This window comes from Siphateles boraxobius, unplaced genomic scaffold (assembly GCF_051911475.1).
Source record: "Siphateles boraxobius isolate OS27281-9 unplaced genomic scaffold, OSU_SipBor_1 66, whole genome shotgun sequence".
NCBI classification, from domain to species: Eukaryota; Metazoa; Chordata; class Actinopteri; order Cypriniformes; family Leuciscidae; genus Siphateles; species Siphateles boraxobius.
This window is the reverse complement of record NW_027509193.1, coordinates 29,714,345-29,740,403: the sequence shown is the minus strand read 5'-3', so window position 1 is coordinate 29,740,403 and position 26,059 is coordinate 29,714,345. Positions and strand designations below refer to the sequence as shown.

The 26,059-nt window shown below is 38.0% G+C and overlaps 1 protein-coding gene across 4 annotated transcripts in view; it reads right to left on the bottom strand.

Annotated features, from left to right (window-relative positions):
* Window positions 1-23,265, bottom strand: part of mrtfbb (myocardin related transcription factor Bb) — a 37,109-nt gene extending 13,844 nt beyond the window's left edge. The window contains exons 1-3 of one of the 4 annotated variants that reach the window (XM_077213442.1): window positions 23,124-23,265; window positions 13,276-13,341; window positions 8,367-8,604 (exon numbers count right to left, since the gene is read on the bottom strand). In XM_077213442.1, the coding sequence (XP_077069557.1) occupies window positions 8,367-8,520 (154 nt within the window). In that variant the 5' untranslated portion in view covers window positions 8,521-8,604; window positions 13,276-13,341; window positions 23,124-23,265. Of the gene's footprint in view, window positions 1-1,172; window positions 1,310-3,120; window positions 3,587-8,366; window positions 8,605-13,275; window positions 13,342-23,123 lie in introns of those variants that run through there. The other 3 variants (XM_077213443.1, XM_077213444.1, XM_077213445.1) reach the window with 3 other exon arrangements.
* Window positions 23,266-26,059: the final 2,794 nt, after the last annotated feature.

Sequence of the window (26,059 nt, the reverse complement as noted above, 5' to 3'; positions counted from 1 at the left end):
AATTAAATGTAATAAAAGTTTCAAGTGGTACAAAATCTCAACACTACTGACCTCAAAAGCAAACATACGACAGAGTGCTGTTTATAAGAGAGATCAACAACAGAACAGCGTCCAAAGCACAAAATAATAAACAGTGCAATGTTCCTATCAACTTCTCAAGGTGATGTCAGCTTAAGACTTGGCTTTGGATTTGCTGCCCATAAAAAGCGAGATGCAAGGTGTTATGCTTTGGATGAGGAAGCACTGATGCATTAACAACCAAGAACATCAAAAAGACAGTGAATGCCTGAGTGAAAGGGTGAAATGCAGGGCGTTATGCACAGCCTACTACACCCTGGCCAGGGCTGAATGCTTTTTCACCATCACACTAGACAGCCCGGTTTATACATTTCGAAAACACACAAGCGTGGGCGTGTTGGTTCAAGAGAATAACACCACTCCTCTGCAAAATACATTTGAAGAGGAGTGTGGCAGTTGATAGTGACAAATGGGATGGCGGAAGGTGGAAAATGCCCAGCAGACCCCCGCTTACACCCATCGCCAGCAATGGGAGCACAGAGCCAATCTGATTGGCTGCAGAATGAGGTCTAGCACACACAGTTATGCTTAAGTCCCGGGAGAGCGACCACTCTGTCTGACTCACCCCTGCTAAAATAAACCCAGCCGTTGTGAGAACAAGGCCTGGGAAACTGAAGATTTTGGAAATGGCATGGGGGGAGTACATAAAACACATAAAATCTGCATCAAACACTCTTAAAAATAAAGGTTCCAAAAACAGTGTTTTTGCATCAATGCCGTAGAAGAACCATTTGAGTCCCATTGAAAAGCCTTTCAGTGAGCAGTTCTGAATATTACCTTTTTTTCATAGTTTGAAGAACTTTTAAATGATCTAAAGAACCATTTGTGCATTTGAAAGGTTCTTAATGGAACCATGTATGCCAAGAACAAAGAGAGGACAGACTAAAGTAGGGGACCAAGTGCCCCTCCTAAAACCCCCTCAAAGCTTGGAACACTCTGTCCCGAACCATGTTTTCCATTATTTATGTGCGCCAGGACCTCCTGTGGGTTTCAATATTAAAGTGGTTATGCATTACAAATCAAGATCCATGCCACCACCAAGTGACTTTTTCAAAGCAATGTGGCGGAAGAAGCTTGATGGAAGAGTAATACACCGTAATCATCTTCACATCAGTATGACGGTACATGACATGCCTGCAGTCATCCCAGTGTTTGTTGAGCTGATGTCATCCCTCATGTTCTCTGCTGAACCCTGACTGACCTTTATGTGGCTCCAGGCTTCACTCTCAATATGTACAATAAACAAAAGGCAGCTTAGATCCCTGTAAATATCACTCCCCTAAAACCCAGTCCTCAAGATTTAAATCTAAATCCAAATTCAAGCCTAAAAAGTTGCAGTCACATTTACCGTTGTTTGTCGCATTTTAGCAGACGAAATCCGGCCATTTCAATAAGTATCCACACTATCAGGAATTTTGCCTAATGGTGAAAGATTTTCCCACACAAATTTTGTTCATGAAAAATTCCACAACAGACCAACAGAAAGCTGCTATGTTTAAAGGCCCTGATATACTTCAGGTGAAAACAAAAAACGAACTGGTATGACGAAATTTCAAACAAAATCAGGCCCAAACCAAGCATGTATCGATTTTTTCTTTTCAGAGTTTAACAGCTTCCTAAAGCGAACTTTCCAGAAGTTAGCTCCGGCTTGTAAACACCTTCAAACTACCATTGGTCCTTGGTGATTATGTAACAGATAGGTGTGGCACTGAGGCTCCGCCTTCTCTGATGTAGAAATTTTCTCCGGTTCATTTCTTCTGTTCAGTCCATCAAGGTCAGACTTGAGTAAGGACATGAACACACTGGTGAGCAGCTTTATAGTAGAAACCAGAGTTGTAATTCTAACTGAAAGTGACACTGACACTATTTTTTCATGTCTAATACTGTAAAATTACTTGCTTCAAATCAATCTTTTGTATAACGTGCTATATAAATAAATGTGGCTTGACTGGAGAGCTGAATTGCAGAGCTGTTGCAAACAAATCTAGATCACTAAGATTTGATACTTTCTAAACTGCTGTTTTCTCACCACTGTAATTTTCGTTGCGTGCTTATATTGCTATTGAGAGGAAAGCAAATTCACATATTTATCTAAAACCCTTAAGCGAAGAACAAAAAAATAACCTTACTGTGAGTATATTATCAGGGCCTTAAAACTTACATCTGTGCGAGTTGTACTTCATAAATTTCCACAACACTGACAATAGTCAATGGACCTTTTTTGCCAGCAAAATTTAACCAGACGCTACCATCGTAAATAAAATGAACGGGCAGTGTTATGGCTAACTAGCCTGTTAATGTTGACTAAACTGAAGTTGTTTAAGAAACACTCTGACATTGACCTGGGCTGTGTTGACATTACTGTTAGAAAGAATATTTCAGCAGCTCGACAGATGACTGTATCTTCATGCGTGCTCTGAGCTCTGGAGGACAGCAGAGACTGCATGTTGGCTCAGCTTTGAGATCTGATAAATGAATATACCATTTGGTTTACGGTTCATCGATGGGCACCATTCCCAACTCACTTTAACTCTCACAACTGAAGCCATATATTAATAACAGTGAAGGCTGCAAAGATATCCTCACGCACATTAAAGTCTTATAGTTAAAAAAACCTGTAAAGAGGTGTTACTCCCATAAGGCACTAAAAGCAGATACATTTTCCGAAGAGGAACGATAAGCCAGCTAAATGATTAACTGAATGGTGAGGTAATGTTTGGGTGTGAGTTTGAATGAAAACCTGTTAATACAAAAATATAATACAACCAACATCAGACAGCCTAAAAAACAACAACAACAACAACAAGCCTCATTATTACTCTCATGTTCAACCTAACAATAAAAACTTTGGTCAATTATTTGTACAATAACATTTGTATCCAATTCAGAACACATGTTTCTGTAATAATTACCAGCTGCCGTGTGCTAAACTCTGGTTTCCCAGTGTCCTTCACTCATGTTAAGCATCAACGTTCCCCATTTTAATTCATGCTCTCATTAATCCACGTTGGCATTTTTTTAATTCTAAATATTTGCATTTACCCCTGCAGACATTCAAGGTCTCCACTTCAAGGCAGGCCATGGAGCTGAGAGACGGATCGGACAGTTTCCGATTCTGGAGTCCCATGGATTGCAGTGGGAAATGAGGAGCGAGGCAAAATGGCGAGATCTGGCAGGAAATTCCCCAGCCTGGAGTTTGATTACAGACCGCTCCGACAAGTTCCTTCACCGGCTCTGTCTCTAGACTGCCTGAGTGAGTGTTTGTGGGTGTGTGGTTCTCAGCGAGTGCGGTTCAGCTCCAGGCTCCATCAGTGACTGAGAGGAGAGGCGGGACTAAAGAGCTGTAGCTGTTAACCCTCAACAGCACTGATCACTGGGTAAACAATAGTTCAAATGCAAACTTTATCTTAGACAATAAAGAGGAACTCGGTGCAAAAATTCTCATGCAAAACCGCAACTTCCCATACTTCTTTTATATGTTACTTCAATTTTAGCATGACATGTTGTCACGGAACAAAAACGGCAAAAACAACCAAGCAGCACCCCAGGGATGTCTCGGTTTCTTTTTGTCACTTAGTGTCGACATCTTTACAGATGAGATTCAACATTTGACTGTTTCCCATTTGTATTTCAGCAATCCTCCATTCTAATGAAGCACTATAGTGTCTCAAGGGGTTTCCCAGAAAAAAATGCCATTAAATTTCTTATCTACATCGAGTGATGTTTGTTTCATAGCTGCTGAAGATTATTATTGCAGAGAGGGAATGAGAATATTTAAACAAAGCCTATCTGAATCAGCCAAAGTGATTAAACACAATGGAAAACAGGAATGTCCCGAGGGAAGCCAATAGGGAGCGTTCTCCCGGGCCCACCAAGGTGCTGTATGGTTTAGTCTACTCATTGGGTCCGGTGGAGAGGGAATCCACTAGGGATGCGCAAAACTAGATCCCTTAATGATTAATTGGTCTTAAAAAAGCCTTAAATAATTAAGCTGGTTTTGAGGTTACCTAACCCAGATCGGACTTTCCTTATAGGTGTTTACATAGGATGCATTCTTACTTAAAAAAATAAATAAAATAAAGAATAAAGAGCTAATTGAAGAGAAACAACACTTGTTTTGAGATGCATTTTAAAAATTTGAATTATTGTTTTAAACTGCCATCTGAAAAACACAAACCGATGTTTGCTGATGTTAGTCTACAGTGAGAGTTGAGATTTTTACAGAAAATTGCATGGTGTTTGATGGGCACAGACTATGATTTTTTGACTAGCCTGAAAGTCTGTTGTTGAATTGTGTCTAAAATATACAATATTTATAGGTCGATCTTAGAGTTATTGTGTGTGTGTGTGTGTGTGTCTGTATGTGTGTGAACTCATCCAACCGGAGATTAGTGTGAACAGTCCATTTTTAATGTCTCAATGCCACGACTCATATGTTAATATGATTATAACGTGTAGGTCATCCGATAGCTTGTGGGAACATTGACATAAGTGTCAGTAGGGGAATTTGTGAACAGTGGTGACGCTTAGTTTCTAGAAGGGTGGGTTGAAAAGAGGAAGGATGGGTACGGTCTGTCCTCCAGCCTGAGCAGAAACAGATCATGTTGATTTAGTCCAGTGTAACAAACTCTCTATGAGCTCATAATATCTTGAGGCGGCAGTGAGTAGGAATCAGTTATGAGAAAAAAACAAGTGTGCTCCTTTAAAAAGTATTTATTACTGCAGTTCTTCTGATAAAGGAAATTCACTCAAACTCATAACATAGTATCTCCAAGCTGATAAAATGCAGAAATGATGCCTTGTATTAGGATTTGTTGTGAGTCTCTTTAAAGTTTATATTTTTGTGCTGAATGTTATGAGGTGGTCTGTTGCACATTATGTTCTCATTAAGTATATTAATTAATCACATGCATTGAGGGTGGATCGCCCCAATATTCAGAACTGTGGTCGATTTTTATGGGTTTTTCCATGACACGCATGAATCCTCTCTTGAAGATTTGCTGACATCTTTGCCTTGTGCATCTAGTTTCTATCTAGAAATGCGCTGAAGTAAAACATCTTAGTTGTAACCAAAACCAAAAATTCAGGACACAGAAGACAATATATATAATTAAATATATATAACCAAATACAATAAAGAAGTAAACATGGCTGAATTTGAAGTTTCATTCTGCTGTCTAAAGATGGTGACAAGTCACTAGATTAAACAGTTATTTTACTCCATTGACAGCCATAGTTCAGATTTCTTCTCAGCTTTATAGATCTAAAAGTGCTCAGATGACGAGCAGAGAAAAAACTAAGTATTTTTCAAGAAATATGTCTATATACATGAAAATATATAGCTGACTTTATATTTTTGGAAAATATCATAATTTTAGGAAAATATTATAATCAAAAGTTTGAGATCTAATTATTTTAAATAATAATAAAATGAAAAATCCAAGAGATTCTTGGCATGAGGACTTTCAGGCAAAACAAGGATATGGAAACTGATTTTGCAATGGTATTTCGGCAAAATATTGTCAAATATTTTGCAAGTAGCAAGATTTGTAGCATACAAGATTTCAAGGTCATGTTGAAGTGTCTGGGTGAGTCAGCTTCAAGTCTATTTCAGTGCAAAAGGTCTGAGAAAACTGTGGATTTACACAGAATGTAATGAAGAAAGTCATCATGTAGTGGGATCTGAAATACACACATGTTTTTCTTCCCTTGTGCAGTAAATTAACAAGCAGCCCCGATGACACACTGGCATTCTCAAGGGCAAGGATGTCCGTAGGGAGTGGGACATGAACTCTTTCTGTGGTCAGACAGAGTCAAGTTCAACAAGGTTCACTGCCTGCCTGCCCATTGGATCAGCCCTAGTGCCTTCTTATTAGGGTTCATATACCAGTAAAACATTTCTAGAATGAAACTTTGGCCAGGATTGTGAGAGCCAGACAGAAGGAAAATATGATTACATCAGAGTGACCAGATTTTTTTTTTTAGAACTGCCAAGTTTAAGGGACAGTTGACTCAAAAAAGAAAAAGTATTTTTCTTTTTCTGTCATTTACTCACCAAGACCCATATAACTTTCTTTCTTACTTACCTGAAGCACAAAAAGAGATATTTTGAAAATATCCTGCTCGCTGTTTACCATGCAATTATAATTAAGACAGGATTGGATCAGTCTGATTTAGAAAAAAATCAATTAGTTTTGTGAACTGAGTCACTTAAAAGATTTGACTCAACACAATTTGAGTACTTAAAACTCTTTAAGCTGTTCGGGTTGTTGTATTCTCAGTTGATAAATTAAACCAGACATAGTAAAGTTCTTCAACAACAAGCCACCTCTTGGTATTTCAGCTGAATACATTTTACATACTGCTAGTATAGCTTAATTTTTGTGCATCCACACTGCTGACATGTTTGCCTGCTGTAGCTTATCCACGTGTGCACAAAATAGATGACGACATAGTGTAACGGTCATCGGAAGGGCTACTTAAATGTCACTTTTTCAGCCTTAAAAAACTATTGCAGTAAATAATTTCAAAATGTTTCAACTGCCGAAATTTCAGTGCATCACAATATCTATCAGCCAAAACATAAAAATGTATTATTTGCTTGTCATCATAGTCCAGAATTATACTTAACCGCTTGTTTTTCCACAAAAGAAAGTCATACAGCTTTGGAAAATAATATCCATTTTTTTAAAACCACAAACATGACTCCAGGCCTAAGAACCTTCTATATCGGAGACTTTCGGCAATCATATTTGACACCAAAATCTATCACATTAGTTTACCAGTCGTCCACCCTAACATGAGCCAAGAACACGTTGGAAAAGAGTTAAAGGGAGCACTTAAAGGGGACATATCATGCTAAATCCCCTTTTTTAGCCCGTAAATGCATTTTGTTGTATATTTGGAGTGTTTATAAGTACAGAAAAGTTGAAATATGTCTCTTCAGGTGCTTCATTGATATCTTTATATTCTGTTTTGGTCATATCTTACAACCTGTTCCGATTTTTCTATTCTCTATGACGTTTTTTGAACAATTACGTCACAGTATTTGCAGCGGAACTGCCAAATAAGGACATCGACTACCTGCCCAACACTTCGAGCAATCCGCCATTTTAATTTCTCGCTGCGATTTCTTTTTTTTTTGTTGTTTTTTTTTGTACAAGCTCAAGGATGCAGAAATTACGAGAGGGTAAGTCAAAATGTTCGGTTGTTTGATGTAGTAACCCACACACTTCATTACACCGTCTCCCAGCAGAACCTCTTCGAAGTGCCTGGTTGAGTTTTATTTTTCATGGAAAATGTACCCACATCTGTGGTTAAAGTAATTTTTGTGTGCACGAACGAAGCACTTCAAGGATAACTACTTTAGCAACCTCCGCCAGTATAAAGAAGGACTTGCCGATAGACTTCGTCTGATTGAGGGTTCAATTCCTTCTATCTTTGGAGACGAACAGAGCACTTCGGTAAGCTGTAAATAACGTTTTTACGTGCAATAACAACGTGCTTTTCTTTAATTGTTTATAATACAACTTATATTTTGTTTGGTGAGTGTTAAATAGCCGTTGTAAAACATGCAGTATTGTAGTAGTGGGCATGGATGGAGAAGTTACTGTAAATACAGAAACATACCATTGCGATACATCCATATGAAGACGTTGTTCTGCAGGTTCGTCGTTTCACCTCGCTCCGGGTCCGGCTCTGGCTCGACATGTAAGGCTTGATGGACAAGTCTTCCGTTGTTGACATTTTGTTAATAACGTGTGAATAAAAAGTTTCTGTGCCGCCATATAATCGTATCTCTGCTATCAAACTACAAAAATGGTTGACTAAACTAAAAAAAAGTTGAAACGAGTGTCACCTCTGCAACCTGGAGAGGGGGCGGGGTATGAAGTGTCTCATTTGCATTTAAAGAGACCGCACCAAAACGAGTTGCTCTCAGACGCACATCAGAAAAGGGATAGAAAAGGGGCCTGTGGAGCTATAATAATGAGGAATTCAGACCCAAGCATTAAAGTTCTGCTTTATATAGACCACAAATGTAGGATTTATATGTAAAAAGGAATGATTTAAAAGCATGATATGTCCCCTTTAAGACATGATTACATGTTGGCATTCACATACAATTCCTGTGTAATTCCCCATGTCTTACCGCAAACAAATTTCTCAAACTTCTGGCAGGCCTTATTTTCTCAGTGTCAAATCGGGGCGGTAGTTAAATGGATGAGGAGGAAATAGGAGCTTGGGAGCAGAGTTATGGCCTAAGGGCCTGACCAAATGGGCTTACTCACCGTTCTTGCGCTCTTTGATGGGTGGAAGGCTCTGAGTGTACTGGAGAGACAGTTCCTCCAGGTCATGGGTCACCGCTTCGCTCCGTGGGCTCGGCACCAGCACCCCCATCATGCCTGAGTCGCCCCCCACTCCCAGACTCTCATGGGGCTCCATATCTCTTTGGGGGAAGAGGCAAGGGTCTTTCCCTGGAAACTACCACAGCGGTATAGAGGACTGGCGGGAATCTTGGACTGCAGCCTGCCAGAATAACAAAAGTGTTTTGCAGCCCTTATAAACATTAGAAATCCCTAATGGAGCTTAAAGTTGTTGTTGTTGGGGTGTGGTGCAAAACTAATTTACTTGTATGTGATTGATTTTTAATACTCTCTAACTGAGCCAGAAATGCAGCTCAAGGTTAGTGTATCCATTTATGTCACATTGCTTAGATCCAGAATATATTTTGTTGTAAACTGGTGATGGTAAACTTAACAAACGCTCTTATTTCACAGAGCTTCTTTTAAATGGCTTGAGCAAAATCTGCCTAACCTTGGACTGTCCACTACCATGTATTTAATCAAATAAGTTTGATCGTCCTCCCAGTTAACCTTTAAAACAAGCTCTTAAATCCTTATGGCTGATGTTTAAAAGTGCAAGTTGCATATGTCTTGATGTGGCTCCAATCCGAGACAAGTTATACGGGAGTATATGCAGGCAACACATCTGGCCCAGCTGTTTAATGTGTTATTCTTACAGATGCCTTACATCTTGGAACATAGAAAGGCCACTTTAGACAAAGATGTATGTAATATCTGCTTGGTATAATTTTGCTGCACTGGAAAATATATGTTACCATATTTCACACTTCAGATGTGGAGATTTATAAAGAAAACATTTTAAAAGGCTATAGGGCTCCATAAAGTACAAGGCACGCAAGATTCCAAAACATGTCACATTGCAAATTTATGATCAACATATCAGGAATACCTATATATATATGTAGTTATGCAACTACAGTGATAATAGTCACTTACCCTAGTTAAATGCTGATAACTAAATATCTATATTGACTTGCACTGTGGCTTACCTGTTTGCAATTTCACAGTCTAAAATTTACTACTGTACAAAAAAATAACTTCACAAAAACTTCATTGGCTCTAGTTCTTTTTACTGGGACACTGAACTGATATTTCTTAAAGGGTTAGTTCACCCAAAAATGAAATTTTTGCCAGTAATTACTCACCCTCATGTTGTTCCAACCCCGTAAGACTTTCGTTCATCTTCGGAACACAAATTCCTTTTGTGCGCACAAAAAGTATTGTTGTCGCTTGATAAAATTAAGGTTGAGCCACTGTAGTCACTTGGACTATTTTAACAATGTCTTTACTAACTTTTCTGGGCCGGCAGATGCAATTACCTTGCAGCCTATGGAGGAGTGAGCCAGCTCTCCGATTTAATCAAAAATATCTTAATTCGTGTTCCGAAGATGAACGAAGGTCTTACGGGGTTGGAACAACATGAGAGTGAGTAATTACTGACAGAATTTTCATTTTTGAGTGAACTATCCCTTTAAGCACATTATTTCAACAAATCCCAAGTAAACAATACAAGTAGTCACAGCTGTCCAGCTAACACACTGACACCATTTGGTGAAAAATAATTATGAATGGTTCAGAAAAGTGACAATAAAATAAAAGAGTAAAGCTCTATCATCATTTGGTTCCACATGCCACTTGGTTTTACATTTTAGGTACAATAAAAATCATACATTTTAGGTAAATGTTTTTGAATGTTTGAGCATAATGTCAAATGATTTGAAGGGGTAATGGCATGAGAAATCAAATCTGCCTTGATCTTTTGCCATAAAAGAGGCCTTTTTTAAATCAGTTAATATCCTGAAAGTTTCATAGTTTAAAAACATCCTCCTCATTGTAAACAAAGCATTTATTTTACCAAGCTCGTTTGACACTCCACGCACTTGAGTGTTTCGACAACAGGCAAAATGGAAGAGTGAATAGAACCGTAAAGGAACGTTCAGTTTAAACCGCTCGTTTGTTTCTCCGTCAGAAGGATCTTAGCCTTGAAAACAAGTGGATGGTTTATTTTAATGGCGTCCTGGATCTCGTCAGAGGATTATGTTTGTTCGGAGCATATTGTTTTATAAACGAGACACAGTGTAATGAAGAATTCACAAAGAAACTTTTGTTCAAAGATGAAGCAGCCAACTGTATTGGATCTGACAGCAGCAGCATCACTGAAAGTAAATGCTTTCATAATGCTTTGTCAGTAAATTTGTCAGTAAATTTTATGTGGATAATGTTTTCAAAACACAATGTTAGCCAATCATAACAGTGGGAGTTTACTGACAAGCCTTAAAGGAGCTGCCCCAATGGGACATTTCAGACAAAGGGGTCAGAATGAGGGTTAAAAAAAATTGTTTCAACCCACTCTGATCCTCTGTCTGAAATGACCCATTTATATTTATATTAACTATGTGAACCTAAAAGAACACTGAAAATTAATGAAAAAGTTTAACAAAAGATCTACACTTCATCTACATTCAGAATTGCAAAAAAATTATTCTATTTAAAGAATTAGTTATTTGAAATATGTACATTCAAAATGTATTGTGCATGATGTCTGCTCTGAAACAAAAGCTGGTTCTCTTTCTAGAAAGGTAAAAAAAACTACAGAGGCAGCATTAGAGTTAACAGACTGACCGATGGGATGAAGAGCTATAGGTATTAAACTATGCAAATGCTCCTGTTAAAGACAAATCCTGCTCTTGGATGATCCATTGCTCCATGCCAAGCTGAAGACAAAGTGGAGTTTGGCAAAACCGCAGCATCTGCTTATTCTACCCCGATTATGTGTTTGGAGAACTTCACATACATTCTTTTTGTTTCTTTTGAAGGATAGAGGATTGCCTTTGAGCAATTGATGGACTGGACAAATAAAAAAATATTAAAAATCAAACCTTTAAATCAACCACATGAGAGAGGGCTCATATGGTTGCAGAGCCGGCCCGAGCCTATTGGGGGCCCTAAGCAGAATTTGATTTCGGGGCCCCATCCCACTATGCGGAGTCACCTGTGCTTGACGATTATTGACACAAATATCACGCAATAATGATAAAGTGAGATTATGTATTAATACAAAATAAATACTTAATAAAAAATAGATAGCCTACTTAAATAAAAAGGTTTTAACTTTTACTTTACTCTTTTACTAACTCTTTGAAACTTCTTAAAACAAACCGTCTCATAACATATCAAATACATTATTTGCTAAAATAATGACTAAACTGAGAAATCAGAAACATAATAAGAGCAAGGGTTCAACAATGACAATTATTGTTGAAAACTGTAGAAATATTATTATTTCGCAACTGTCTCAATACAGTGTAACTGTCCTCAAAATCTTTTTTATTATTATTATTGTAACAGACTTTGTTGGATTGTACATGACAGAATCCAACAGAGTCCAACAGAATCCAATGATGTACTGGGGCTCGTTGTATATGTGTGTATGCAATGTATTTTTTCCCTCTGGGCTTGCCGTAGAGTTGCACAAAACATACTGTAAATAATCATGCAAACATACTTTTATCTTGCTCTTTTTTTCTCCTCTGTCCTTTTCTTCTTTCTATTTTCGGCAACAGAGGGATAGGTCCTTTTTTGTGACATGGCTTAACATTACCGTGACTATGCGCAGTTGCGCACGAATTGTCTATGCACGCGCGAGGTGTCTAGATTATGCGCTTACTTAAACGCTGGCAGACACAGCAGCAGTTGTAGGCAGGTATATTGATCATGAAATCAGATTTTTTTTGTCTTGAATTATTCATTCATATCCATTCATTTGTCACTTGTTTAAGTCATCTAAAAAATATATTTTTCGACTCTATTGGGGGGCCCCCTGGTGGCCAGGAGTCGCTTAGTTCGCTTATGCCTCGGGCCGGCCCTGTATGGTTGCATTGTTGTGAGATAGGAATGCTTAACTGATGTCCCAAAAAACACCCACCACCTTCTCATGGTGTTGCTTTTTCTCTGGAGGTTTCAGTTCAGCAGGGCTGATGGTGAGAACAAGCACAGGCGCATCCCTACGGGTACATGCTTTTGTTCTGAAGCCATGCATGTCACAACTGTCACAAATAGTGATTATAGGCTGACATTGACTTGACAAGAGTGTTCATAACATTCTCCGCTCACTGTACAGTTATCTAGAACAGTCTTTCTGTAATATTCTTCATAAATAAAATAAAAAAAATCTTATGACGCAAGAATGATAACCTCAGTCAATTAAAATCTTGCCATTGTTAATACTTTTGTTTAGGCCTACCCTATCATAAAAAGCTCGTTTTATAGTTTTTATCCATCAGCAGATGGCACTAGAGTCCTCATATGTTACAATGATGAGACAGCTGTGCTTTTAAAACAGTTAGATTTCTGGATGGATGGACAGACAGAGGAATGGATGGAGGGATTGACAGACTGAGGGACTGACAAAGGGATGGATGGATGAATGGATGGATAGGTGGATGACGGAATGGAGGGATGTATGGATGGAAAGAGGGACATACTGAGGGATGAATGGATAATGGAGGGATGGATAAGGGATGAATGGAGGGATGGATGATGGAAGGAGGGATGAATGGATGGACGTATGGAGGGATGGACTAAGGGAAGGATGGATGGATGTATGGAGGGATAGATAGATTTATGGATGGAGAAACTTGGATGGAGGGATGAATGAATGGATGGATGCTTTGAAAGGGAGTGGGACCCTTAAAATAAAACTGTCATCAAAATGGACAACGGAAAAGCAGTACACAAAGTAAAGTTAATACACTGTTTTCCTATTACTTGCTCATATAAAATGACAATTCTACCAGAGTAACTTTAACTCTAATCTCTCGAAGATGAGATTTACCTGTCAAAGGAGAGGGACGCTTTGTGCTGCAGTGCTCCTGATGAAGATCACTAGGTCATGGTGCCTCTGAAACACAAAGGAATATCCTGTCATTAAATGAAACTTCGTAAACCTTCGAAAACTTTGTAAACCTTTCCATTAGAAGTTTTCCATAGGTGAAAGTAGAGCCGTTCTACCTCATCCGACTGCAAACCAGCATGTGAAGTAGAGGGCAAGGAAAGGGAAGGGTGGCTTGCATCTAATCAATGCAGTTGCTGTGGAAACGCTAATCTGCTTGTGCACTGATTAATGGCTAAACAATAGGATGACAGATATTTATGGATGTGTGCCACTCCACAGAAGAGGCCATAAAGAGATATGGAAAACAAGCTTATGAGAGCCTGTACTCCAGCCTCAAACACAACCTCTGGAAACAGAGCATTAATATTCATTAAAGCACAACAAGACAAACATTCGGCCGTGTTGCTCTCTACAGCACATCTGAAGTTCTGTTTACATTTGATCTTTTTTCACACTATCAGAAGTGTCATGTCTGAATTTTAAATGCAGCGTATTTGCAAAGTGAAATTTAAACTTTTGTGGCAAAAATCTTCAATTTCACATTATTAAATATTATAGGGATACACCAATATTATCCAAGACTGACTGGTCACTGGTGCCCCCTCAGAATAGTAGGTTCACGACCCCCTCTGAATTCACCAGCTTCATCTTCAACATCCATTTCTATGATGAAATCATTACAGCTGTAATCCTTAATATGTGGACTTGATGACTATAAGGTTGTTGAGTTCACAAATTTCTATGGAAAGCAGATTAAAGCAGCAATATGCAGGATGTCCGTTTTTGTCAAACAGCGACCTCTAGTACTTGTATTTAACGTTTCTGTCGTAAATACCACTCACGCAGAGTGTCTCTGCACTCACGGCCTCTGCACTTTATAATAATAAAGTAGCCTACCGTGTAGGCTTACCTGAGCCTAAATGCAAGATGACATCAATAAAGTTGCATCATGTACGTTGCATTATTTCGTAATAGGGCTGCAGCTATCGATTCTTTTTGTAATCGATTAATCTAGCACTTAATCGATCGATTAATTGAGTAATCGGATATTTTTTTGTGTGTGTTTTATTAACAGAATAGTTATATTAAACTTGTGTCTATTTCAGTTAAAGCTGTTATAAGTTACTATATAAGTTATATAGTATGCAAGTTATAAAGCCATCTCATATGTGAATTTTTCTTTAAAATGTTATAATATAACCACTCTAAGCATCTAAGCATATTTGTGTATTCTGGTAGTTTAAGGCTGAAGAAGAGCTGTAACGTGACTTGTTGTTGAACACACAATAAAAGCTGACGCACTTTTTGTTCCGTGCGTTTTAACTGAAAAATGAGTACTCCGAATCTTTATTAAAAACCAACAGGCTGGGGACTTTATTTTTTTTTTTGTTGTCTGTATTTGGCAGACGTGAAATACAAACAAGGTCTCGCAAAGACTACAATACAATATTTGTTCCTCCATCACGTCCCGGTGTGTACAGTGAATGCATGCTGAAATTATTGCTGCGTGGCTACATAAAATATATGATGCATTGCTGCAATTGGTCTGACTGGCGTGTGTGTGTGTGAAGGGGTTATTTTTTTAGGCTATACTCTTTCAATTGAACGTGATATTTACGTTTACTACTTAAACATGTCATCAAAGCTAAAAATCATATCTAGTCAAACCGCATCACGACATCGCTACAAATACAGTAACTTATGGGATTAAAATCAGCGAACATCAATAGGCTTAGACTACGTTACCTTGTTTCAGCGAGTTAAGTGTATTAAGTGTGTAATGATCCCACACTTTAGACAATTTCTGCCGTTTATTTACATATTTATTCTCCGCCATCGCGCCAACTATTTCTTCCTGAACAGGTTCGTGTGAATAAACGGTCCGTGTGAAACAATCGAATCCCTGCGCCGCGCGTAAAGAGCGCGTCATAGGAATTTAACGAGGCTTCGAGGCAGAGTTTTTGCCTCGAGGAATTTTTGTAATCGAGTAACTCGAGGAATCGTTTCAGCCCTATTTCGTAACAATGTCCGTTATGATGTTGTTAGACATGATTATTGCAATTTATCATAATAGTTTGCTAATTGTGCTCATTTACAATATTTACAACGTGTAGGCTTATTTATGTCCTGATAATTATGTGAGATATTGACAACTGTTCTCATGATAATTGCAGGAATCAACTTTAACCACGAAAGCCTGATCGAGTGGCACTCTTGTGCAGTTCCTCGCACTGGAGACGGCCACCATTCAACCCGAAAAGTGTCATATAACCATTTCAATAACTCCGAAGCTGTTCAGTTAAGCTGAAGAAACTGCATAGTGTCGCTTTAAGTGACTCGCTGAGCACTGTGATCTTGTTATCTTGCGCAAATTAAAAACAACAGGCTGATGAATGTCTTAACTCTTCCAGACTTGCAAGCCTTGATGACTTGACTAAGCCTTGGCTGGCTTTCCTGCTTGCTCACATTCCCTGCTTTCAATCTTATTCAGCTGAGTTTAAAGACTTTCGGCTGTTTTCTCGCTGAGGATCAGCGGTAAGCCCCTCTCAGAGACACATTGAGAATCCATCTTAGTCCAGCACAATTTTGAAACCTCAAACAGAATTATGTTTTCAGTTTTGAAGAGGAAACTCGGGCCAAATGGGGACATCACAGTACCACTGTCGACCAGTAAACTCAACGGCCGGTTCACTGCTGTGGCTTCTTTGTGTTCACTCCACCTAGAAAAGGAAGTCAAGATGTGCATGACTGAAAACTCAGTGTAAACAACTTGACTCTCACTATGAAGGGAGATTGATCCTGTAGCTCCTGTAGATTCTGTAACTCAAATATTAGAGCATTAGAGCAAGCAATCCCAATGTCATGGGTTCGATTCCCAGGTGTTTGAACTTCCTTTTTAAGGTAGCTCTTTATATATTTATAAGGCATTACTGTCGAAGAGTAGTGGTGAAGTGGATTTACTTATTGTAGAGTTAACAAAAGTTATCATAAACATTGTAATGTTTGAAACTGATGTCATAACAAATGAGAGAGATAGATGCCAGAGAAGATTTTAAAACAAGCGGTTCATTCATAAATCCGTAAGATGTTACCTTCATGCTGTTGAAATATAAACCGGAATGCTACATAAGGTCTATACTCACAGCGAAGTTATTTTTTGTTTTTTCGCTAATAGGGGTAAAAAGAAGTTTGAAATACGTGACCACCAGTTTACAATTAGCGAACATCCCGATACCGTCCACACTGCTGAGAGCGACACTTAGATGAATATTTAAATATGTGCTCTGTGCTTTCATTTAAATGAAGGTGAGGAAACAGCAGTTGAAGGTATGGAAGGCAATTTCGGAAAAGCTAGCAATAGCAAGCTAGCTTTGAAAGCATGAGATCCCACCCTCCCTTTAGAGCAAAGCCACGCCCCCCTTCAAAACACATGAACGCACAAAGCAGAGTCTGCAAAGCACCACGAGATGGCGTTAAATGACATCATGTCCCAAAGCAAAAAAACAATAATAATGGACGTAAACAACTTACAGAGCTTTTACTTGTACCATGTGAAATCTGAGTCTAAGGACGTGAACAGCTCCGGGTATCCGTTAACATTAATGTACTGTAAACTAACAAGAGCAATCAATAAACAATTTTTATTTTTATTAGTTAACATTAACAAAGGTTAATACATTCTGTAAAATATAGTGATCATAGTTAGTTCCCAGTAACTAATGTTAACAAATTAGACATTATCGTAAAGTGTTAGCATGTTAATTAATACAATCACGCATTGTAATGGCCTTAAAAAACATTCATTTTGCAATTTGAGTTTATGTTGAATGGAAAAAAATGTGTGTTTAGGTGTGTTTTTTCAATTCTGTTTATTTAAAATAGTTAACAGTTGTTCCGTACAGTCCAAACACCAAATCCAAGTGGCATTTGGCAGAACACATTATGGCCGTATTACCACATTACTACACAATGAGAACTTCTCCTCACACAAACACTGAATGACTCATCCACAGTAAACTGGAGGGGGTCAGCTGTTCTGCTAAATTTAGCTGTGAGACCTGCCAAAATAAGCATCAGAAATAAAAAAGAAACCCCTCCAACGCTTTTCCATGTGTGCGCGAAGAACGCAGGCATCAGGAATCAGCACAAAGAAAACACTGTGAGACCCGCTCTAGTGAGGAAAAGAAAAGAGAGGGGAAAATTCCTTTAACGTTCCCAAAAATTATCCCACATTTTAACTTTCCCAGAAAGCCAGCTAATTCCCAAGAGGCTGTCCCTGAGCGCATTGCACATGGCCTTTGCCCCTCCCACTTCCCCTTATGTCATTGGCCCAGCACAGGACTTCCCAGGGGGTCAGTAGCTAAACCAGTAATCAAAATAGCCTGCTTTCAGCCAGTCGGCATATACTGATGTTTTACAGATTTAATTTAAAATCAATCCATCAAAAGATGCAGATTCACTTAAGAGTAACGCTAATAAAATGATTTAATCAATTTCAGAAGCTGACTCTCTGGTCCCCACACGATCATACAACTACTTCTCAGAATCTACTTCTCATTTTTTGACAATATGATTCAACCCAATAAGTTAGAAGTGCAGTTATTTTGAGTTTTAATTGGTTTTCATGAAACATAACGCATCTTTTTTAGAACACCACGTTTGTCAGTCTGACTCATAATAGGGTCCTATTTCATCAAGCAACAATGTGGCAAACAATGAGATGAACTTGTTGATTATTTCGAACAATGGTCAGAGTGATGATTTAAGCACTTTTCATAGTGTTCTTTTCGGGTAAACACACATATCAACACCTGCCAGGGCTAGTTCCGCTCAAAAACAAACTGGAACAATGGCAGCTAGGGCAATGACTAATAAAGAGCATCCAACATAAATACAATTTCAACAAAAGTTTAAATTCAATATCTCTACTCTAAAATGTCATGCGGTGTATAAAAAGTAATATTTTCCTCATGAATACATTTGAACGTATGTCTTTAATGCTATTTAAAAAATTATTTTAAAATATATTGTTAAAGGTAAAAATTTCTTATACAAGTATCATTAATATTACTTACTACATCAGTTTTTGGCAAGTCACACCTTGTATTGCAATATGGTACTTTTATGATATCATTTCCTATTTAATTTTTTTCCCACCCATGCATGTTTCTGCAAGTCGCACTACATGATTTATTTTTTCTCAATATTTACTTTTAACAAAACATGCTAACCGCTATTCTGTCCCAATCTGTAAAATACTATTGGATATACTTAGAGAGAACAGATATATAAGGAAAACCAGCGCGACCCAACAAGTTCATTTTGCGCAATATTATCACAGCGCATCCTACGCGAGTTCGTTGACCATTTGAGTGGCTTAACTTTTGGTTGGCAGCGCTTACTTAATAATTATGTTGAAGTCTTTTGATCTGAGGACACTTGAGCATGGATATGAATCTGGTTCATCAGCATCAAAGCCTGTGAGGTCACATCACATGACATCTCAGTGGAATGTTATTGTCATGTGAGCAGAGTAAGGAAGAATCTTTTTATTTTTATTATCAAAATTCTCTTTTTTCCAGGCATTCGTTTGAAATACGAACTTAATAAAAAGCCAGGAAGATGTTTAGCTTAACGGAACACTTATATCTACAAAAGCAATGATCTCATTCTTGTTTGTGAACTGTAAATTTCCAAACTACAGTTCAAATGCACGAAATAACATTTACCCGTTGATAACAGGTAACGATAACAACGTTGAGGCCGCAAGCTTGAAGTCAAACAGGCGACGCAGCAGACTAAGAAAACAATGTCCAGACCACCAGGGACACACCATGCTTAGAGTCACTATAAATACCAGGACCTCCAGCTTTCAAGTTCTGCTTGAGCACAGCTGTAGTCTAAAGGTCCTGTCTTAACTGTAGGAGTGTGGACATGGACCAGAGGATGGAAGAGAGTATCAAAACACGGGCCGTTGTTTAAGACAAAGTCAGAATTCCTTTAAATTGATTCAAAGACAGGGAACAGTCCTCACCATTCATCTTTTCAGCACATGCTGCTTGAGGAATGACAGATGTATGTGAAATATGCTGTGGTGAACTGACACCTGCGGTGGGTAAGATTCAGCCTGTCATCAATGAAGAATGCTTTATTTGTCAAGTCAACGTCCATAAGCTATATTTAGGTGAGAAAAACTATTTTGGTTAGAGAATAATATAAAAACATAGGCTATTTTGAGAAAAATGCGATTGAGATCATCGGACTACTTGTAGTTCAGTTCTCTTGATATATTTAGTCAGCTGCTTCACCAAACCCTATAGATACAAAACAAAACAAAAAACAGCTTTTATGATGAACTATATTTTGGGACAGAACTTACCAAACAATCCAAAACTGTTTTGTGTGCGTACATATGATGGTATTTTTACCAGCTGAGAACTCACAAAAAGCCAAAACAGCACCAGAATTGCACACAAATAAAGATCTGCTGCAAGGAGACAGTGGTTCTGACACCTGTACCGAACTGTACTAGGCAACGTATCTCATATGATGAGAAAAAACAGGTATGCTTGAGCATCTTGTGACATCACGTCCTGTCTTTGTTTTGTTTAGATGTCTTTGTTCCATGTTGCATTCATATTTCAGTAGAACCACTGTTTGGAAGCGGACTGGGACCCACCTTTTCAGTGCTGGTTTGGTGCGCACCAGGGTCCGGCTTTGACTGTTCCAATATGGCGGACAGCTTACGTATAGCGGCCCCTAGAAACAGCCGCTAATGTTAATCATATATGTATATATACTATATAATATATACTATATAATTATATAGTATATATACATCTATGATAAAACAAGCGCACCATGTTTGGACTTCAGTTTTGCGGTGAATTTACTTATTGTAGAGTTAACAAAAGTTATCATGAGCATTGTAATGTTTGAAGTGGATGTCAAAACAAATGTCTGTAGAAGATTTTAAAATGAGCGGTTCATTCATAAATCCGTAAGATCTTACCCTCATGCTGTGGAAACCACGAGTGCAGACCTGAAAAGCGACGGGGCTACATAAGATCTATAAGCCGAGAAGCAGTGAAAATAAGGTGGCATTTGATGCTATGCAGGCAAACTGGCACAGATAAACAATTAAAACACATGGCTTTGCCATTTAAGAGCTGCTTGCAAATATTATTCTTAAATCATAACACACATTCACTATTTTTGACAACCCTGTTGGTCTGTCACATTGTAGCAAAGCCCATTAATATGAGAATCTTAAATAAATATCTATATCCCTCCAGTTTTTGATGGTTGTCATGTTCTGCTTGACTACAATGACTGCAAATAGACAGAAACAGAATAACAGTACACACTGTAAGTGTCCAGTGACATTATGAGTCAAAAGGACGACCTATTGAACTGAATTTACTGAACTTGAAACGGTCCTGACTATATTTAGGCATAAAGCTGCCCTAATTAAGGATTCTCTACCTGCAGTAGAGAGTAATTATTCAGGCCTGTGGCAGTAAACACTGGGAGTGTTTCATGCACTGTGCATCCCTCCACACAAATCAAACTGAGACTAAAGGTCGCTGCATGGGAACGCTCAGCAATGCTGTCTTGCAGACACACCCATGAGTGTGGCCCTGTCCCAAATGGCGCACTTCATGTGGACTTTCGCTCTAGTGGACTTAAATTGCGCGAGGTCGCTGAGTCTACGAGTCCTTAGGCCGTCCCATTCATCATGTTAATGCTCTGAAGTGTGCTCTGCAGCGCCCCCTTTGTACCCTTGCAGGCTCCACACACTAACTACCCAGGAATCCTTTGGAGAGGCCAATCAGACAACGCTCGCTCAAGATTTCGCTCACGGACAATTGTTAACATGGCTGAGAAGAAAATATTTAAGTGTAAGTATCATTACGGTTTTTATGACCTAGGTGTACATTTTACCAGTTATTACCTACAGTTTATACAAACATTATGGTCATCGACCAGTGGTTGATGTCTCAAACATAGGCTAATAATAGTGCGCTGAATAATACGATCGCATTATGATTCATTAAATAAATAGAACTGAATGTCAGGGCTTAACTGAGTCATATGTAAACGTAGTATGAATATTTAAACCTGTAAATTCATCTGAAACTCACGCACATTTTCATTATTAATGAATTACAGTTATAGTGTATAAATTATAGTGTTCAAATTGAAATCTTAGTTCAAATGGAACATTATGTATTATTATGTACAATACATCATTTAAATTAGCATGTATCTATTGTCTAATGCCCAGGTGGCACACACAATATCAAAATATAGAACTGTAAAAGCAGGATCTGTAGTTGACTTGGAGATAAGATTTGGGAAAAGAAAAGAAATCCCATTCTTTATCGATCCTTAATACTGATTTCTCTGCATGGCAAGCCATCTTGCAAACACAATGGTAAAAACGACAATAGGCAGCATATTTCCCCGAACCTGCAGCTCCTGTCCATAACAACAAACCGACCGTCTTCCTATTTCCGGCGTGACGATCGAGTCTGTCCCAAAAATACCTATCAATGCGCCCCCGTGGACTCGCGCCAAGGGCCATATAGGTCTGCACTACATGACGTCGCCAAAGTGTGGACTCTGAGGAAGTCCACAAGTCCGCAGTGTGCCATTTTGGACAGGGCCTGTGTGTACACTTAACATTTTAATGAGCTATAAAGGCCGTTTCAGTTGTTTATGGTAACAAATACGCAACACAAACTGCACTCAATGCCCTCACACCTGCTCAAGTGAAGCACACAAATTATTCATTTAGAAGATGCATGTGACTTGCAATTTTTTTTGTTAGCATTATCTTTCAACACTTGTGCTGTACAAAGTGAAAATGTGCCACTGTTGCTTTAAGAAGGTATTTCAACTTGCAGCCTCTAAAGTTACTTGTTGGTGTATCCTAATGTAGCTAGGTTGATTTTGACTTTTAATAGGTTTAAACTTAAAATAATAAAACCAGTATATGAAAACCAGTGTATGGTACACTTCTAATTAATAAAACATTCAAGTGTTAAGTTAAATTGTGTAGGTTGATCACAAAACAAACAACAACAACATAAACAACAACAACAACACATAGTGGACAATATCCGATTTTCTGGCAAAAATTAGTCAAATCAATAATAGGCCTATTAATGAAAACTTTCCACTCAATATGAAATAGAGAGGGGATATCCTACAAAATAAGCAATAATGACAATAATAACCAGGCAATAATAATCTAATTATTAAATCAATTAAATATTAAATAGCTATGGCCAACTACTGAAATAGAAAATCAAGTTATTACTTAAAATTAAATTTAGGATTAATGTAGGAGAATTTTTTTTTGTTTGCTTAATTACCTGAAACTTTTTTCGTATAGGCCGTAAATTCGTAAAAAAATCGTGTGTATATATATATATATATATATATATATATATATATATATATATATATATATATATATATATAATTAGATCATTATAGAATACTTAAATAATACTTGCCATGATGTTCCTAAATATTCCCTAAACCTACTTAAAAGAGTTCCTAAAGTGTCATGACACTATGTGCGCAGCGAAAATATCCATTTAACAGTTGTCCCGTTAGATAAGAGTTCAGTTTATGACTCATTATTCTGAATTATTGCGCAGGTATTTAATATAAAGTGTCATTTGTAACGCATTAAAGACTGTGGAGTGTCATTCAGTCAGGCGTGCGGCAGCATTTTATATAGATATGCAAGAAAAACGAATAAATATCGAACTTACCGTTTCTTGGGTTCTAAATTATACGTGTTCCCTTGAATGACACATCTAGAATACAATAGAATTCAGGCAGAATATTTATTCTCTTTCTTCACTGAAGTATCAGTTGTTGCTGTTGGTAAAGATGGCCGCTCCCATTCTGTTTAGCCGGTGATGTAATGAAGTTGTGTTAACCCTTCGTAACACTTGGAGAACTGAAAGAGATTTTAGTTATTCTCATAACATCTTACTCTGAAAGATGTAAACATCAGTCTACACGCAGCAATGCACTTAATATCCAGAGATGTAAAAAGTCCAGCGATATTCAATGTTGTGAAAATCACTCCATATGTTAGGCTACTCGTTTAAAAAAATATAATCAAAAGCGTACAGGACTTTAGTTAAACTAATAATACTACTAATAAAAAACAATTCATCCTTCTTCAGTTGACGTGATATATATCGATTATATATCAGTTACAGACAAAACAAAAACTTTTTGAAGGTACCCATGTAGTTGTATGACACTGCCATCTGGTGAAATCTCAAGGTCAATTCATGCATAGGCCTACTCGACATGTGATCAACTTAAATATATCCAAATATAGCCTAATAACAGGACTAATTCTTGAGGAAATGGATACAGCAGTAGAAAATAAAGCATACCAATTCACTTTCTCAACTGGAGATTCAAGATCCTTACTGTCACTTTTTAAAACAGCATTATTTTGTGTGCTTCCAGTTCCACATGGTTGTTGCAGTTCCAAAACATTAGGCTATGTAGGGTAATAATAGGCTAAATAACCATGAAACTTCAGTGTATAAGGTCCACACATGAAATCAGCGCAAAATAGGCCTTATTTGTGCAAAATGCAGTTATGATCATGATGCATATTCAAGATTTTGGGTTCAAACTTATATTAATAGTGAAAGTTTAAGCATTGTAAATGGTCACTTGATTTAATTTTTGCCATTGTATTCACATTTTCCCTTGATTAGCTCATGTTACATGGTCCTGCTGTGTGACAAATTAATTTTGTTTAATATTAGGTCAAAAAAGCCACATGCATAATAATAATTATAAAGTAGTAATTAGCAAAATGCTGTTTGCGGTTTTAGATGCAATTTAGCATTTCATCAACTATCAACTTCTCTTCTCAAAAATATTTCATGCCAGTGCAATATATTAATACAAACATTCAAAGAAACACATTATTTGCGATTACCACGGTATACAGGAGACTAAATGCCTGTGGTATCTGACTGCTGATTGTAAACCTGTGTTTATGGCGTTGAACTGTGGTGTCAAAATAACAAAGCAAGTTGTGAATTCAGCAGGTAATTTCTTAAAGGTTTGTCGTTTCATACTGGAGGTGAAGAACTGGTCCTCTTGATTCACCCACAGTTCAGACCACACCACCTTAATGGACTTTTCGAGTGTCCTTATGTTTCAACAGCCATTTAGAAAGTAGTAGATCACAGATAATTTGCAAACCAAACCAGAGCCAACATAACAACAAACATTATGCAACGTGGAAGGTTGCGCTTTCCCCCTCCCTCGTTCTGTTTTCTCCTGCTTTCGTTTCTCATGTCTTCTCCCACATGGTTGGGATTGGATGATCATGTCCCACATTGCCTACACTTCCCCGTTGATGGAGGTGTGATGCTTAATCACGGCCCAGAATAGTGTGTGATTTGGGGAAGGGGGGTGTGCTGGGGGAGGCAGACTGGATGCCAGCCGTATCTCTGAGAGTGCTGGCGTGAGATGTGACTCATCGAAGTGCTGTGTGTCTTTACATTCTGCTTCACACAGTGAGATGATGGGCAGGATGGAGCCCCAGCTGCCTGAGAGACTTTGGGGCACCAACCAACCACTGATGATTCATTTTGATTACAAAACACAAGAGTTTGTGTTGCAGGTGGTCAGTGTGGATGTGTTCATGTGGGCAATCTGAGATTCTAGATTCTAGTTCCCTGATCCCGATTGCTTTCGTACTATGACATTAAATGACAGAAAAGCTGTAAATTACAATATTTTACAAATTTTTAATGGTTTATGATGCTGTATCCTAAAGTCGACGTGAGAGATATTATGGTAGTTTTTTCTACACTATTGTGAGGTAGCCTATATCAAAGTGAAAATACTTCTTGAACAAGACAAAAACATTGGTTGGGACTTGATTTTGTCCATTGGGAACATACTCTCTTGAGTGGGTACTTCACGTCTGCTGAAAATATATTTTTGATATAAATGTAATTATCTGGACATACTTGTCATGTTGTCATTATCATGTGACCTACAGTACCGGCGTCAATTGCATCACTTCACTTTTTTCACAAATCCTCTCCTGTGGCCTCATGGGATATTAAAGTATCCATCATATGCACACTTCAGAATCTCACTGGAAATAGTGTAGGTCATCAGGTTTCTTTCTGCTTAATCTTAAACGAGTACTGTGAATTCGGACATACTTCTTTTGTCACATACTTTTCGCCTACTATGTCGTATGGGAAGTATGTGATTTCGGATGCAGCCAAGATGTCACTGCAAGAGGAGGGGAAGTTATTTTGATTCAAGATTATGAGAGCGCATGAATTAAAAAAATAATGATGAGCATGGATAAATCTTTTAAACACGGCAATGTTCCAAAACATAAAAGCACACACCTCAGTTCATCACTGATCTAGACTTGAACTATTGAAACAGACTAATTTCTGAGATCTCCTGATCACCTGTGAATATTCTCAAGCAGACTTGCCTGTGATTCTCCCTCGTGTTCCTTCAAGTGTGTTGTTCAAGTGTGTCCTCTCCTGCGATACTTGCCAGCATCCCATAACTCCACAAAATACTGAGGTATGTGCTCAAACAGTTTACTCTCCAACCAGCACCTGCAAGAGAAAGTCTTTCATTATTATCATTCTGTCATTCATAAACTGATAACCAATATTTACTCACCTGT